Source organism: Crocodylus siamensis, chromosome 1 (assembly GCF_052110815.1).
Source record: "Crocodylus siamensis isolate JL-2025a chromosome 1, ASM5211081v1, whole genome shotgun sequence".
NCBI classification, from domain to species: domain Eukaryota; kingdom Metazoa; phylum Chordata; order Crocodylia; family Crocodylidae; genus Crocodylus; species Crocodylus siamensis.
Window position 1 is genome coordinate 421,739,027 of NC_143395.1, and position 15,248 is coordinate 421,754,274.

General features: G+C 54.6%; 1 protein-coding gene and 1 long non-coding RNA gene across 10 annotated transcripts in view; one reads left to right on the forward strand and one right to left on the reverse strand.

Moving 5' to 3' along the window:
• STIM1 (stromal interaction molecule 1) overlaps positions 1-3,294 on the forward strand; it is a 141,806-nt gene extending 138,512 nt beyond the window's left edge. For all 6 annotated transcript variants that reach the window (XM_090030989.1, XM_090030988.1, XM_090030993.1 and 3 more), the window contains one exon: positions 1,539-3,294. In XM_090030989.1, the coding sequence (XP_089887115.1) occupies positions 1,539-2,067 (529 nt within the window). In that variant the 3' untranslated portion in view covers positions 2,068-3,294. The remainder of the gene's footprint in view (positions 1-1,538) is intronic.
• Positions 3,295-4,007: 713 nt separating this feature from the next.
• Positions 4,008-14,516, reverse strand: LOC149875591 (uncharacterized). Of its 4 annotated transcripts, none has more exons than XR_016439707.1 (4): positions 14,203-14,516; positions 11,324-14,116; positions 9,085-9,219; positions 4,008-8,853 (listed from the first exon to the last, which is right to left on the reverse strand). It is a non-coding gene; the product is annotated as an uncharacterized LOC149875591 (long non-coding RNA). The 4 variants fall into 4 exon arrangements; XR_016439706.1 differs by having other exon boundaries at positions 4,008-8,965; positions 9,085-9,222; XR_016439705.1 differs by having other exon boundaries at positions 4,009-8,853; positions 9,085-9,222; positions 11,324-14,113.
• Between the last annotated feature and the right edge of the window lie 732 nt (positions 14,517-15,248).

Genomic DNA, 15,248 nt, shown 5'->3' on the forward strand with positions numbered 1-15,248 from the left:
AACGCCCTGAATTGGAGGCTTATTGGGGGATGCCTTGACTCAGCTTGGCTCTTCATCCCTCCTGGTACTTCCAAGAGTCTTGAGAATCTTTTTGAAGCCTTGACCCTTATGACTGAGAAGGGCCTTGGCCTTTTGACTTACCCAAAATTAAACTATTCAGGAAACACCCTGGGATATTTTTATCCTTCACGGAGAGAATGGGAGTTTTCACTCAAAGTGCACCTTGGGGTGCATCCAGCTCTGCTATGGCCTTTCTAACCCTCCTCACCTTAGCAGCATTATTATCGGGCAGACCCTGGGACCACGGGCACGCAGAGCGCACGCACAACCTGCGCGGCACGTCCCCGAGGAGGAGAGCACATCTCAAAGGGCTCCAGGTGCTGCCAGTTCCCCAGCTTCCCCTGCATCCTCATCCTTCCACTCTTCCCCTTCCTTCCGCCATGTCTCTCATTTCCTCCTTCTGAACTGTTGGCTCCAGCTACTACAAAGTACCAATAAGATGGGCACGTAGCAGCAAACTCCACAGTAGCAGTAGTAGTATGGAGGGGCTGGAGCTAGCCTTAAAGTGGCCAGCTTGGGTCCTGGTAGCTGTCTAGCAGGACTTGCTTACCCTGCTTCTAGTGCGGCGGGATGGGTGCTGGGCCTCGTGGCTGTACCGATCTTAATCAGACCTACCCCACCCCGAGGGCTGGTGGGGGCTGAGGCCATATCTGGCTCTCCAGGCTCCTGGAAGGACTTAGGATAGTGGCAGGACTGGACTGCTCCGTGCTTCCCGCCTCCCTCAGCCAAGACCAGGCGATAGGCGGGTGGATCGGGGAGGGCGCAAACCCCTGTGCAGCGGCAGATGGCTTGCAAGCAGCTCCCAGGGCAGCCGTGTGTCGAGTACCCCTTTGGGCATGGCTTTGTGTGGGGAGGCCCCCCCTCTAACTGCGACGCTGGGGGAACAGAGTGGGAGCCGTCCCCCCCGGCCCCTCAAGCGGGGCCGGGGGCAGCAGCCCGGCTGACGCTGTCCGTCTCCGAGCGGGGATCCGCCACGGGGCTGTTGTGGGCGGAGGGGGACGGGCATGCAGACGCAAGGCGGGGAAACGCAGTGGAACTCTGCTCTGAGTCCGGGCCCCCGGCCCTGCTCCCCCAGCTCCGAGTTCCCCGCGGCCACCGGGAGCGCCATGTGGGGGCGGGGGGGGAAATTGATGCTAGGAGGGTGCAGCCTCAACAAGAGCTCCCGGAGAAGCTCGTGGCTCCAGGCCTTGGTGGGTGGCACGCTGCCAGTCACCCCTTGCTCGCGTCCCTGCGTCGGGAGCTGGCCTGGTTGCAGCTAATGCCTCCGGTGGGGCCAGGCCGTCTGCCCTGGGGGGCTGCCCATCGGGACCCCCATGGCAGAGCTGGGCTGTGCCGGACTCCCCGGCCCCAGGGGCGTTCCGCTGCGTCGCCCACCCGGGCCTTGCCGCTGCATCCGTGTGCATGGGAGCGTGCATGCGTGTGGGGGTGCCAGGCCCCGGTTCTAACGTGCTGTCGTCTTCTCCCCCCGTCCGCTGCAGAGACCTCACTCGCTCCGAGTCCGACCCCTCTATCCCGCACATGAGCGACCACCAGCGTGTCTGCAGCCCTGCCTCCAAGCTGCTGGTGGCCAGGCCCAACCTGCTGGGCCGGAGCGCGGAGGAGGCGGCTGCCGCCCTGTGCGGCCCCACCTCCAACGGCGGCAGCCGGCACGCCGAGGCCTTCGCCCCGGAGCGGCTGGCCGAGAGCCCCCGGGTGAGGAACAAGGTGATGGCGGTGAACCACGGCTTGGAGAAGTCCTGCAGCCTGGGCGAGATGGGCCAGGCGGCAGGCAGCAAGCACAGCCACTCGGATTCTTCCCACTCCCACAGCCCCAGCTCCACCGAGCCCGACACCCCGTCCCCCACCTCTGACTCCCGGCCCGGCAATGCCAAGACCACCCGCATCCCGCAGCTGGCCGCCAAGAAGAGCCCCGGGGAGGATGACAGCGGCTCTACGGGCGAGGAGACTGACTCCAGCCAGGGCAAGAAGAAGTTCCCTCTAAAGATCTTCAAGAAGCCCAAGAAGTAGGAAGCCGAGGGAGAGGAGGAGGTGGACCCCCGCCATGGCCTGGCCCGGCGCCGCGCCAAGGGACAGCCCTGCCGCTCGCTGCCCCCGCGGGGAGGACCGGCTTCACCCTATTTATTTCCCGGGCGCCGGGAAGCCAGCCAGCCCCTCCGCGGGCCCAGCCCTTCGCTTCTCTGTGCATGGCTTCTGGCTGCTCCGTCCTCACGCAGCCTCGTGGTGCAGGGGCTTCAGCTCAGCGGGGGTGGGGGTGGTATATTTTTGGTTCTTTTTTTTTTTTTTTTTTCCCTAGCTGCCTTTTTCTGGACTCTGCATCAGCATGAGACCCCGGGTGCGCACGGAGGGGGCTCTTGGGGACCCGCGCCACTCGTGCCAGCCCCTGCCTCCCTTGGGAGACGAGACGGCCTGTGTGGTGAGGCGGGAGCGTCCTGCGTACAGGGCTCTCAGCCCCCTCGCGGTGGCTGCTTCTGACGCTTGATGCCTTGCAGAGCCCCCCCACCCACGTGGCCTGAGGAAGGAGCAGGAGCCTGCTGGCACAGGGCGAGTGTCAGCCCACGCCAGCCCCCTCTGGTTCCCAGCTGCTCCCATGCCTGCCTGGCGGAGAAAGGGGCCGTGGCAGTGCTGGCCGTGGGGGCAAGATGCCAACTTCCCCTCCCACCCGCCCGGGCCTCTGGCCTTGCACCCGGGCAGCTGGGCTGCACTGCCCTGCTAGAATGATGGGAAGGAAACAGTGAGGCAGGGGGACAGCCCGTCCTTGCTCTAGGGCTCAGGCACCCGCTGCTATTCCTGGGGGGCCGCTAGCTCCCACACCCCTGGTCCCAAGCCTTTCAGCGGCCTCCCCGCTCTTCCCAGCACACCGGGCCGCGCTCAGTGAGGGCACGAGGCACCTTGCAAAGGGGCGCGTGGGCCAGCGCGCAGGACGGAGCAAGAGGCATCAGCCGCTGCTTTGTGCGCGCCAGGAACCGGCACCTCGACCAAGTGCCTGCACTGCCCATGCCCACAGGAGGGAGAGAGATGCCAGGGCACAGGATGGGCACAGTCAGCAAGGGAGCTGGGGGCCCCAGGGCCTGGGGGAGCCTCCTGCCTTGTGATGCAGGACCCAGTGCCGGCCTCGTGCCTGCAGACTCGCCCCAAGGCAGCTCTGCGCGCCCGCGGCAGCCCCTTCCCCATCGGCGGTGTTTGTCATGCCGTGAGACTTTTAAGCTAATAAAGCATGTCGGGGATTTTACCTGCTGTCTTAGCCCTTGCTCCTTCCCACCAGGCTCAGCCAGCACACAGCTCCCTCCTGCCCCCAGCCCTGAACTGGGGACACCACTGCCCGGCAGGGCAAGGAGCAGCCCTGAGGTCCCAGTTTGGAGCCTGCAGTGCTGCTGAGATCTGGCTGCTGCAGCGATCCTGAGGACTATCCAGCACCGCATCAGGCTTTGCGGCTTGTTCTTTGGGCCTTGCTGCTGGGCCAGGCTCCAGAGCAGAGACACCCCAGGGGAGCAGGTGCTGGGCTGGGGCATTAATTATGCCCACAGGACACCCTGGGGGGCAACGGGTATTGGGAAAGAAAAGCCACGTGGCCCTTTTGACCCCATGTCCCCCAGCAGTGGGAGAGACCGAGGCCAGCTGTGTCCAGGGTCCAGGCCTGTATGCCAGGGTGCTGCAGCTTGGTGGAGATAGGAAGGAGCAGAGGCTGGCAAGTACCAAGCACCTTGATTGCAGTGGCTGGGACCCCCCAGACTGCGGCCCCTTTGGGAGGCAAACAGCCCCTGCTGGCTGCCCCGGCCTAGTGCTGCGCTCTTCAAGGAGGTGCTGTCAGCTCGGGACACTGCCTACAGCATCTCCCAGGCCCTGGCTCAGCCCTACATGGGTGGCCCAGCCTGGGCTGTAGCCAGCACCTTGGGGGGGGAGGCTTAAAAACCCTCTGACATGTCGCAGCAAGGGGACAGCAGCAACCAGCAGAGCCCAGAAGCCTGGGAAATCCTCATAGTAGCACACGGGCATCACTGTGCTTTACAACACGGAGCTATTACTCAGCCCTAGTCATGGGACAGGAAAATTACCACGATCAGTTCTGCACTGATTAACACAGAACAAGGAGCATACAAGGAAGTGGAGGAAACGCCATCACTAAGCACTGCACACCCCCAATTAGCAGCTATCCAGATGAACCCCTGCATCCTGAATTCAGTGCATGGGGTCAGAGCTTAAGATGAGGCAGGCACACACAGGTCCTCCAGGGACCTCCCCAAACCCAGCACGGAGCTCGGTCTCTGATCGCGGCTGCTTGTGGAGACATCTCGCACTCTGCCCCTTGCGTTCGGATGCTGGGCCACTGCCCTGGGGCCACCTGTCACCAGCCAGCCAGTGAATTCAACATTGCAGGACTGCTGCACTCACCCCTGGCACCACAGGATGTGATAGAGGATTCAAGTGCCCCTGTCCTTGCAGCTCTGAGCTGCCTGGCTGGAGGGGGAAACCCTCCTCTCATCCCAGCTTACACCAGGTGGAAAAGTCTCAGGAGGAAGAGAGCATGAATGGCTCCTTTCTGCCCACTGGGTAGTAGAGGCTGAGGTGGACAGTACTTGCCCAGGCTCCCACAGAGCACTAGCATGGTCCCACCCACTCAGGGCACTGGGGAACCAAGCCAGACAGCAGCCACCAGGATAGCAACCCCTGCAGCATTTCCTGCTGGGGGGAGTCACCCATCAGTGCCCCCTCCACTGCCCAGGGACCATGTAGGGGCATCATGCCCTGTGGAGACCGTGGGTGAATGAAAGGAATTGCCTGTGAGGAATTTACAACACCCAAAGCTGGGGAAGGGTGCGAGGCTGGCAGGAGAGGACTGATGCCCGGCCTTCACTCGCATGGATGCAAGGTGAGGCCTGGACCCAGCCCAGCTGGTCACCTGGGACTCACCTTCAATCCACCCTGGCACAGCTTCCAATGCATAAAGGAGACACTGTCCATTTCTGAGCATGCAGCAGCGAGGGAGGTTCAGCTTCAGGCTGTTTCCCTGGTTCACATCTGCAAACCCTTGAAACAGGCCAGGGGGCTGCAGGCAGGGTCCATGCTCTGCGAAGCATGCCGATTTGTCAACAGCTCTGATCTCCAGCAGGTGCTAGGAGCCCAGCTGGTTAATTAGCTGTGGGATTCATTAATTGATGAGTATTTCCACAGTTTGGCAAGTGCTCTCAGGGTGTTAATTACCCCCCAGTCACATCCCATGAGTTGGTGGGTTGCAAAGAGTCAGGTTCAACATGGGGAAGAAACTCAGAGCCCATAGAGGGTCTCTGACCCCGTACCAGCCCCTTCCTTCTCTCCTGCTTCATCCCCTCATTGATAGGGTGGTGATGAGTATTGCACTTTGCCACTGGGGGCAGGTTCAAATCCTACTGGAAAGGATGGATAGTCCACCAGGCACTTCTCCACCATGGACTTCTTGTGCTGCCTTGGTCAAGTCCCTGCGGGGGCGGGGGGGAAACAAGGTGCCCTCATTATACATCAGGTGCAAAATCCAAGTCAGCAGTAAAACCCACTGAAGCACCCGAGTGAAAACATGCTTGGGGCTGTGCAGCTCAGGGCAACCCCCCAACCCACTCAGCAAACCAAATATTTTGGTGTCTAAATCCTTTGGGATTCTCCAGATTGGGGCAGCAGTGCCCCCATCTCTCACAGGTGCTTGGCTCAGGGTGGGAGATCAGGGCTGAAGTGTGGTAGAGAGGGGGGAGTTTACAGTGGGGATACTGGCAAGTCCCTGCCCTGACAGGGGGGCTGTGCTGATAAAGACATAAAGGGCAGCATGTGTTGCTCTGGTGCTCTGATAATGGAGTTATATCAGCTACTAGGAGATCCTTAACCTTAAGCCTTCACACAGCTTCAAGCTCTCCCCACTGCTAGCTTTGTCTGACCATGAGTGGATCTAGGATTTTAAAAAGGGGGGTCTAGATGGTGTGGTGCATCATCACCACATATGGCACAGCATGTATTCTCCAGTGAAAGAGAAACTAGAAGCTTTACTAAAGTGCTAGAGGGTTAGTGCCATATTATTCATAGATTCATAGATGTTTGGGTCGGAAGGGCCCATAGCAGATCATCGAGTCCAATCCCCTGGCCTGGGCAGGAAAGAGCACCGGGGTCACCCCCCCCCAGCAAGGTGCATGTCTAGCCTCCTCTTAAAGACCCCCAATTTAATCAGAGTAAAAACAAATTTGACTATTGGTATGTGCACTGATTTGCCAGATTAGATCTACCAAGTTTTAAAAACCATAACAAACTAGGCAAAAAAATGGTCAGAATAGTCCAAAGATTTTGTCTCATGAGTCCTGTAGCCGTTATAGTAAATGCATGTCTCTTATTTAGATTCATAAACAAAATCTAACCTTCTTGAGCATCTGGACAGTGCCTCTAATACTTCGCTGCCAGTCATTTTTACACCTAAGTTAATATGACCACACCTGAGTGAAGGTTTTAGGTAGAGCTGAAGATGGCTTGCAGGGCTGTGAAACAAAAGAGACATGTTACCTCTGGAGCAATGGGCTCAAGTTGCAGCAAAGGAAGTTGAGGTTGGATATTAAGAAAAACTTTCTCGCTAGGAGGGTGGTGAAGCACTGGAACAGGTTACCCAGAGAGGTGGTGGACTCTCCATCCTTGGCAATTTTTAAGCCCTGGCTAGACCAAGCCCTGGCTGGGATGATGTAGTTGGGGCTGGTCCTGCTTTGAGCAGGGGGTTGGACTAGATGTGACCTCCTGAGCTCCCTTCAACCGTCATTTTCTATGATTCTATGATATTGACTATTGAAGCCCATTAGAGATTCCACATTACAGGTGGGAAAACCAAGGCAGGGAGAAGACAAGTGACTCAGAGTGACACAGTAAGGCTATGGCACAGAGCTGTAGTTTGCCCACTGCATAGCATACTTCTCCTTTACATCAGTATTTAACATAAATAGAAATTTCCTTGAGAAAGTGATATGAGGCAGGACATTGTGATTGCACTGGAGAACCTCTTATGGGTTTTCCTGCACGAGTCCACCAAAGGCATCTCTTCACGGCCCACATGAGGCTGTGGTTGGAAACGGACATTGATCTATCCACTGCGCTGCACGAGGCTGTAGAAAACAGGATGTACTGTATGCTGGGAAACACCACATATTCATGAGATTGAAATTTGTATCCTAGTGTGTAGGTGGCAGAGTCGGTCAGGCTTTTGGGATTGCCTCGCCTCTGAGTGCTTGCCTGTGAAATCTTGTTAAACAGAGCAATGGTCCAGGGTGGTGCACGTGTCCCTGTGCGTGGCTAAGAAAAGGAGAAAAATCGTGCACGGCCACCCTCGCAAGGTCCGGAGGAGGGAGACCCTCCTGTCTGCCCCAGGGAATGCTCAGACAATCCTGACACAGCCTCTGTATACATGGGCGGATCTAGGATTTTAAGAAGAGGAGTGTAGATGGTGAGGGGCATCATCACATGTGAAGGCACCCATTTTTCTTCAGTTCGAAAGAAACTAGAAGCGTTACTAATACACTGAAAGTGGAACGAACCATTCAGGTGGCCAGGAGGTGTCTATACATGTAAGACAGAAAGTGCTCCATGGGATGAGACGTGGCGTGGCCTGAATGAGGCAGGGCTCCACACTTAAAAACCAGTGGATCCTGGTGACAAGTGCATGGCCTGCTGAATCCATTTGTGGATGTTTCGCAAGGCCAATGTGAGAGAAACAGCTTGTCATAAGTTTAATGGATCCAGGTGTTGTCTGATTTGGAGTCCAAGTTTACAGCTTGCTGCTTTCTTCTTCCTTACTTCCTTGCTGGACAAGCTGCAGCCGGAGTACTTTGTCCTGTTCTGGGCACTGCACTTCAGGAGGGTTGTGGACAACATGGAGAGGGGCCAGAGGAGGACCACCCACATGATCAGGGGGCAGCAGGGCAGGCCCTACGAGGACAGGCTATGGGACCTGAGCCCGTTCGGCCTCCACAGGAGAAGGCTGAGGGGGATCTAGTGTCCTGTTACAAACTAGTCAGGGGGGACCAGCAGGCATTGGGGATGTCCCTGTTCCCCCGAGTGCTACCAGGAGTGACTAGAAATAACGGTCACAAGCTGGCAGAGGGGAGATCCAGACTAGACATCAGGAGGTGTGACTTCACGGTCAGGGCGGCTAGGATCTGGACCCAACTTCTGAGAGAAGTGGTGCTGGCTCCTACCCTGGGGGTCTTTAAGAGGAGGCTAGATGAACACTTTGCTGGAGTCGTTTGACCCCAGTACTCTTTCCTCCCATGGCAGGGGGTCGGACTAGATGATCTGCTCAGGTCCCCTCCAACCCGACCAACTATGAAACTTTGCTTCCCCCCTCTGGATCAAAGCTGCTTGTCGAGCTGCCCCCAGTGCCCCAAGTTCCCCCCCATACCAAATGGGATCCTGCACAATCGTCCCAGCTTTCTATGTTGATGTTGAAAGACTTCGTATCATTTTTGTACGTCATGGTACAACCACAAAGGGCAAGTCCACTTTCTCTTGAATCTTGCTGCACAAAATAGTCTTGGGGATATGGTTTCTTCCCATTCTCCTGATACGGCTGATCCATCACGACCCACTCTTCTTGATAGCAGTTTCTAAGCGTGTCAGTCCTGCGCACTCCAGTACCTCTGTGTTTGGTATTCTGTCTTCCCACTTTACTTTCAGGATGTTACACAGACATCTCATGTAGAAGCTGTTCAGTCTCTTGATGTGCCTAACATCCATCTCACATGTATCTTGATGTACCTAGCATTTGGCCTCATATATGCGTAGTGTACGTGGTCCCTGTTTCTGAACCATAAAGCAGGGATAACAGCAGACAAGTCTCATAGATTTGCATTTGCACCTTAGTTAATAATTTGCTTTAACCCAAGCATGTTTCTGCTTAGCTGCTTTTCTGATTCTGTTAGTCAAAATAACATGCATATTAAATTACCCCATGAAATAAGTCCGGACCCTACTAGCTGCGGAGCACTGGATTGTGCCTGTGTCTAAAGTATGCATGGTAGGGTACACACTTACCCAGTCTGCCTGCAGTCCATACGCTGGACTTGTGTAGCGGCAGGTCTGCTCTGATCTAGGAGGCGGATGGGAAAATAAAAGAGGCCGCTGCAAAATAGGTCAGATCGCACCCACACACAGAGCCTCTCCTCTCTCCTGCTGCAATAACATTGAAAGAAACATCAGCATAATACTTCTCCGAATCAGGGCCAGGGAGGTCCTGGTCTCTCTGGGCGGATGCGGCAGCCCCAAGTGTCTGTCGTGCACAAATTAGAAACAAGGAATGTGCTCTCAACAGTGTGGAGGATTAACTGCTGGAGCAAACTGCCCTGGGGCAGACAGGGCTTCCTCATCCAAGCCAACAAGCTGGGCTGCAATGTGGACTGGGGGACTTTGCAGCTTGGAGGAGGCAGGGGGATAAATTATGTCTATTCAATCCTGTCAGCTTTCAGAAATGACTTGTGTTCGCCTGGTTGAGGTATAATTTGGTGCTCTCACTAGGCAGCACAAAATGAACCTGCTGGTTGCTTTTATTTTGAACAGCGACATCTCCTGCCCACTCTGGTCCATGACAAGAACATTATCTCCTGAGGACATTGCAGAGGGCTGCAGCCTCAGAACTGCTGATCCTGCTGATATTCATGAGGTTTGCAGGTGCTTGGTAGGTGCGTCTACACGAGACGCTTACTGTGCAGTAACCTAATAACACTGTGCAATAGTGTGCCGGTCAAAACCTGTGCTAATAAGCTACTGTAGTGTTATTAGGGTACTGTGCAGTAAGTGTCATGAAAAAACTGCACCAGCATTACTGTGCAGTAACTATAGTTACTGCGCATTTAGTTAGTACCTCATTAAGCAAGTACTGAACTACATGAGCAGTAACTACTGCAAATTAATGAACATGGAGATGCACCTAGTGTCTCTGAAACACAAGCCCACTCCACCCAGAGCAGGATGGGACCTCAGTTACTGCAGCCTTGCACAGCAAACTCCCTGCAGCACATTTTGGTTGGAGGGCTGAAACCCTGTGCCAGGATCTCAACCTGTGATCCCTCCCAGCATTGAACGCCTGGTCTTTAGACCCCACTCTGCTGCTGCTTCTCTTATCCTAGAAGTATCTCAGGCTGGGCATTTGGTGTATTAACCTAAAAAAATATCCGTTGCAAATCATCCTTCCCCAGTATGGGGTGTGGAGCCTGTGCTAACACATTATGAGGTGGGATGTTTGCGGCAATGTCCCAAAGGGAAAAAAGGGGGTGGGAGGAGGAGAGGGGCAGAAAACTGTGATAATGAAGAACATAAAGAAGTTTTGGGGGAAAAATAACCATGATTTATCCCTCTGTCCACTCCAAGCTGCAAAGTCCCCCAGTGAAGGGAAGCAAGCAGCAGCAAACAGCAGTTCCAGAAGCATCTCCATTTCCTAGGGCAAAGACTGAGGGGAGCAGAACCGGCAGGGATGGGACTTAATTGAGACCACTACCATCTTCCACAAGGCCCTGCACAACCATCAGAGAGCCACTGTTGCTGGAACCAAGTTGGGGTTTGAACAGGGATTTAATCATTCAAGTTGGTGAGCTCCATGCTCCTTCCCAATCCTTGCTGAGGCCAGATCTCCATTGTCCTGGCTTTATTCTGCTTCCCCAGCAAATCTCACAGGGAATACCCATATCTGAACTTTCTTTAGCTCCAGGCTCCCTGCTGTACACCACCCCTTGGCCATTTAAATCCACCCCTCGGCCATTTAAATACACCACCCCTTGGCGCTTGGCTAAATCCAGAGCAATTCATGCATTTAATTAGCTGAGGCAACCACTCTGCCTTGCATGTGTGTATTTCTCTGGCATGTCAGGAACTCTGCAAGTATTTTGTGGGAGTTCGTATCTAGATCCTCATACAACCCATCTAAGTCCCAACAAGCAGAAAGTACCCATCTTACCAAGGTCTAGTCTCAGCAGCTTCGCTTAGGAGGGTGAAAGATATAGAAAAATAAACAGATCAACACATAAACTAATACAGGCAGACTTCTCTGAAAAGTCTTGCTTGAGACTGAGATCATATTCCTCCCATAACAAAGTCTCCCACTAAGCAGAGGGCTCCATCCATATCTGAATTGCTTTCGTGTCCCCCATCTTTCTTGCAGAAATAAACCTCCTCCACTAGGCTGGGCCTGCTGTCTAGGCTGCCTACTCAAGGGGAAAAGTGGAAGCTGGCCCCACAAACCTGTTCTGTGGGAGAAAAAGGAAGTAGAAAGAGACCTTACCCTTTAGTGACTCTGGTAACTTCCATTTTATGGCATCTTCTGTTGCACGGTGATAGTTCTGCGGTCACCCAAGGCCCAAATCCTAGTAGGTGCCACTGAGGTTCATGGGTCTGCTCAAGTGATCAAGGCAAGATCAAAATCAAGGCAAGCAGGATCTGACCCCTAAAAGTAGTCAGGGTCTGATTGTCCTGTACCAGCCCACACGTTGAGAAGTCATTTATGCTTGGGCAAAGCGATGCAAAGATGAGTATAATGCCTTATATGCACTTTCCACAGGGATAAGGTGCTCTGATTTCTGCAGTGCGACCAGGTCATTCTGAACAGACCCACTGCGCTGCTAAAGCACTGCGCTGAACAGGGAGGGAGATGAACCCAATCTTCCTTGAATCGGGGCCTCAATAACCAGGTGGCAAAATACTGGACCCTACATCTCTATTTCTTTCTTGCCCAGATCTCACAAAGTGCTGGTTACTTATAGCTTCCATTCTTCATCCCTCACACTGGAGAGGGAAAGGCCTGGGACAGTCCCTGCTCCAAGGACTTCATTTTTTGTATGACAAAAATGGGGTCCGTATCTTTATCTTTATGCGCTTTGGTGTTTTTGTCAGTTCAGGAGCTCTTGGCCATCACAGACGTTACTGGGATCTCTGTGTGGTTGAGTCCCCTCTAAGCACTGTTTGTATGAGAACCCAGGGATGGGAACCCACGTCTCCCCTGTGCCAGGGCTTAAGTCATCTCCACCTTGCTCCTCTCTGGCCCAAGAAATCTGGAATTTCTTTTTTGCAAAGCAGCTCGGCCTGATCAGGAAAAGCAGTATATACAACAGGATAAGATAGGAAGCAAGGAGGGTAGCATAAAGCAGGGACATCAAGGAAGCAGAACACAACAACAAAAATGCAGAGCTAGAAAGGTCCTCAAGAGATTATCCAGTCCAACCCCCTACACTAGATCAAGTAGATCTAGGTATACATTGGCTGGGATTCTGGGGTGTATGCTGCTTAGTGTGCACCAGTGGTTGGGTCCTCTGTTCCTGTCTTTGTGGGAAAAGAAAAGTACTAGCAGCAGCATGTCCCTTAGCAGCCTGTTAGGGTGTTGGTTGGTTTCTGATTCAGCTGAAAACCACCAAGCCCTGGCTCACTAGCACCACAAGCATCTTTGAAGGTCCCCAACTCACTCCTGTTTAGTGTGCGAGAACTAACAGGAAGCCTGGTGTGAGACTGTAGGCCTCACAGCACACTAATTTACAATATGATATGGGGATTTCTTAGAACCAGAATGGGTTTCAGGTGCTGGTAGTTGCAATGCTGTGAGCACTAAGCTTGCAGAGGAAAGAACACAGTATTCAGCCAGCTGAAGCCCACACTCTGCTGGTAGATCTCCCCCTTCCAGCTCCTTTGCACCGTGTTTCACAGAGTCTTCTTTGAAGGTCTTTACAGTAACAGATGAGGATGTTTTATTTTACAGCTCACGGGTTAAACCGTGGCAGAGGAAACCTAGCCTCTCTCCTGAGGTGCGACCATGCTCGGAACAGAACAGTCAAGATCAAAAAGAGCTCGATGATTTTGGAAAGAAATGAAGCAACAAAGACAAGAACTTCCTCTGTAGAGCTGCAGCGTTACCTCACATCTCAGAGGTGGAGGGCAGGCTGCACAAACATGTTTCAACAGTTATTTCCGAGCTGGCTTCCACCGTGCAGTTTGCTGCGTCCACATCGGTCTTCCCTAACTGCCAAACCTGAAGGCACACCGAGGGCTTTTGGTCACCAGGCTCTTTCCGATGTCCGAAAGGATGCATTGACATGCATACCACTTTGCACCCCAAAGACAGCATGCTTGCTGTGAGTTTTAAATGGCGATAGAGTCACTGCTGTAAAAAGCATGCTTCTGACTGGTTCCTTCCATTGCATCTTCCCTGTCTACCACTGGCTCCCGGAGATCAGTCCCAACCGCTTGTCCACCATTTTAAGGCCTTTCACGGCCCATCTCTGACTTAATCCTCCAGAGCTATTGAGGCAATCCTTGCCTCCCCTTCATCATCCACCTCGGCCCTGACTCTCTATTTGTCATATTTGCCAGCGAGTCACTTTGCACTGTTTTCCCAAGCTACCTAAGCTAGGGAAGATTCGCTTACATATGAAGAAAAACTTTCTCATTAGGAAGGTGGTGAAGTACTGGAACAGGCTCCCCAGAGAGGTAGATATCCTTAGGTATCTCCATCCTTCGAGGTTTTTAACACCTGGGTAGACAAAGCCTTGGCTGGGAAGATGTATTTAGCGGTGGTCCAACTTTGAGCAGGGGGTTGGAGATGATACCCAATGCCTGTGAGGAAAGCTCAAAAAACCCTGACACATTGCCTGGGATGATGTAGCTGGGGCTAGTCCTGTTTTGAACAGGGGGTTGCACTAGATGTCTATTGTCCCCATTGCCTATGAGCTGTCTGGGAGCAACTGCAGAATCTCTTCTTAGACCCACCCATGTGACGGTATCTACAAAAGCCTTGACCATGCTCCGGCAGCTGAATTGCAGCGACTGCTGCTAACTGCACGATGTTAGCTACCTCCTTGGTTGCATGTGCCTCTGTTTGCTGCATCCGCCCCTGCTTTTTGTCTTGATAGCAAGCTCTTTAGAAGAAAGACCACTTCTCACCTGAGAGGAGTGTGGTGCTTCCTGCACTCAGCCCCTACGCGTCTCTGTGGTCTCTGTGTGCTACCAGCAACAGTTATATAATAATGACGCTACTTTTTTTGGAGGGAAATTGCTGAATGGACGCTGTCGAGTACTTGGGTGCCATCTACTGGGGAAATGGAAAGAAAAAAAATCAAATGAGCGATGGATTCATTCACACCTGGCAAGAAAAAATCCTTCTTTACGACTTTCTACCTGTGTGTTTAGGGCTGTGCATGTTTATGGCGCTTTGCAAAAGGAAGGTGACTGGGTCCCGGCCAGGAGGGTGAACATCGTCCTGCGTCAGCTGTGCTCAGCGCAAATGTTTTTACGGATGGACTCGAAAGTGACCCGAGCCCTCGTCCACCCCGGGGTGGGGGTTTGCACAGCAGGATAGCCCCAGTAACTCTTCTGCTGTCGCTGCTGGGTGAGACCTAAATTACAGGGGATTATCGAGCAGGGGGTCTTGCAGAACAAAGGGGCGGAGCCAAGCTTTGCGCTCCCCACATGGGGACAAAGCGGGGCGAGGCCGGTGCCATGGGAGTCTCCCTCCCCCACCATGAACCCCTCCCCTCCTCCACTGGGACAACCCCCCCACTCCCTTGCTTCCCCCTGGAAATTGCCCCCCCATTCACCACTCCCCTCTCCCCTCAGGGTCTCTGCCCCTCCCCCCACCATGGAGACCCCCCCCCCCAGCTACAGGTAATGCCCCCACATACCTCCCCTCCCCCCCAACCCCATGGCATTCCCCTCCCCCCTCAGAAATAGCCCCCCCCATTCACCCCTCCCCCTCAAGGTCACTGCCCCTGCCCCCACCATGAAGACCCCCCCTTCAGGGAATCCCCCTCGCCCCCAAACTACCCCATCGCTCCTCCCCCCTCAAGGTTTCTGCCCCTCCTACCACCATAGGGACCCCCCCATGCCTCCCCTGCCCTCAGAAACTGCCCCCCATCACCCCCCACAAAGTATCCTCCTCCCCCGACAAACCTCCCCTCTCCCCCGAAATGAGCACCCCCGTCACCCCTCCCCCCACCATGGAGCCCCCAGCAGCTGTGGCCCCTCCTCGCCTCTTGGCCCCGCCCCCAGGCGCGGCCCGCTCTCCCCTCAGAGGCGGGCTCGCGGCCGCCATCTTGGAAGCGGGCACGCGGCTGCCCCGCGGCCTGCCGGGCTGCCCCCGGGGCGGGGCGACGCGGGGGAGCTGCGGGAGGTGCGGGCCGCGGGTGCGGAAAGGCGGGGAGAAAGCGCTGGATGGGGCAAGGGGG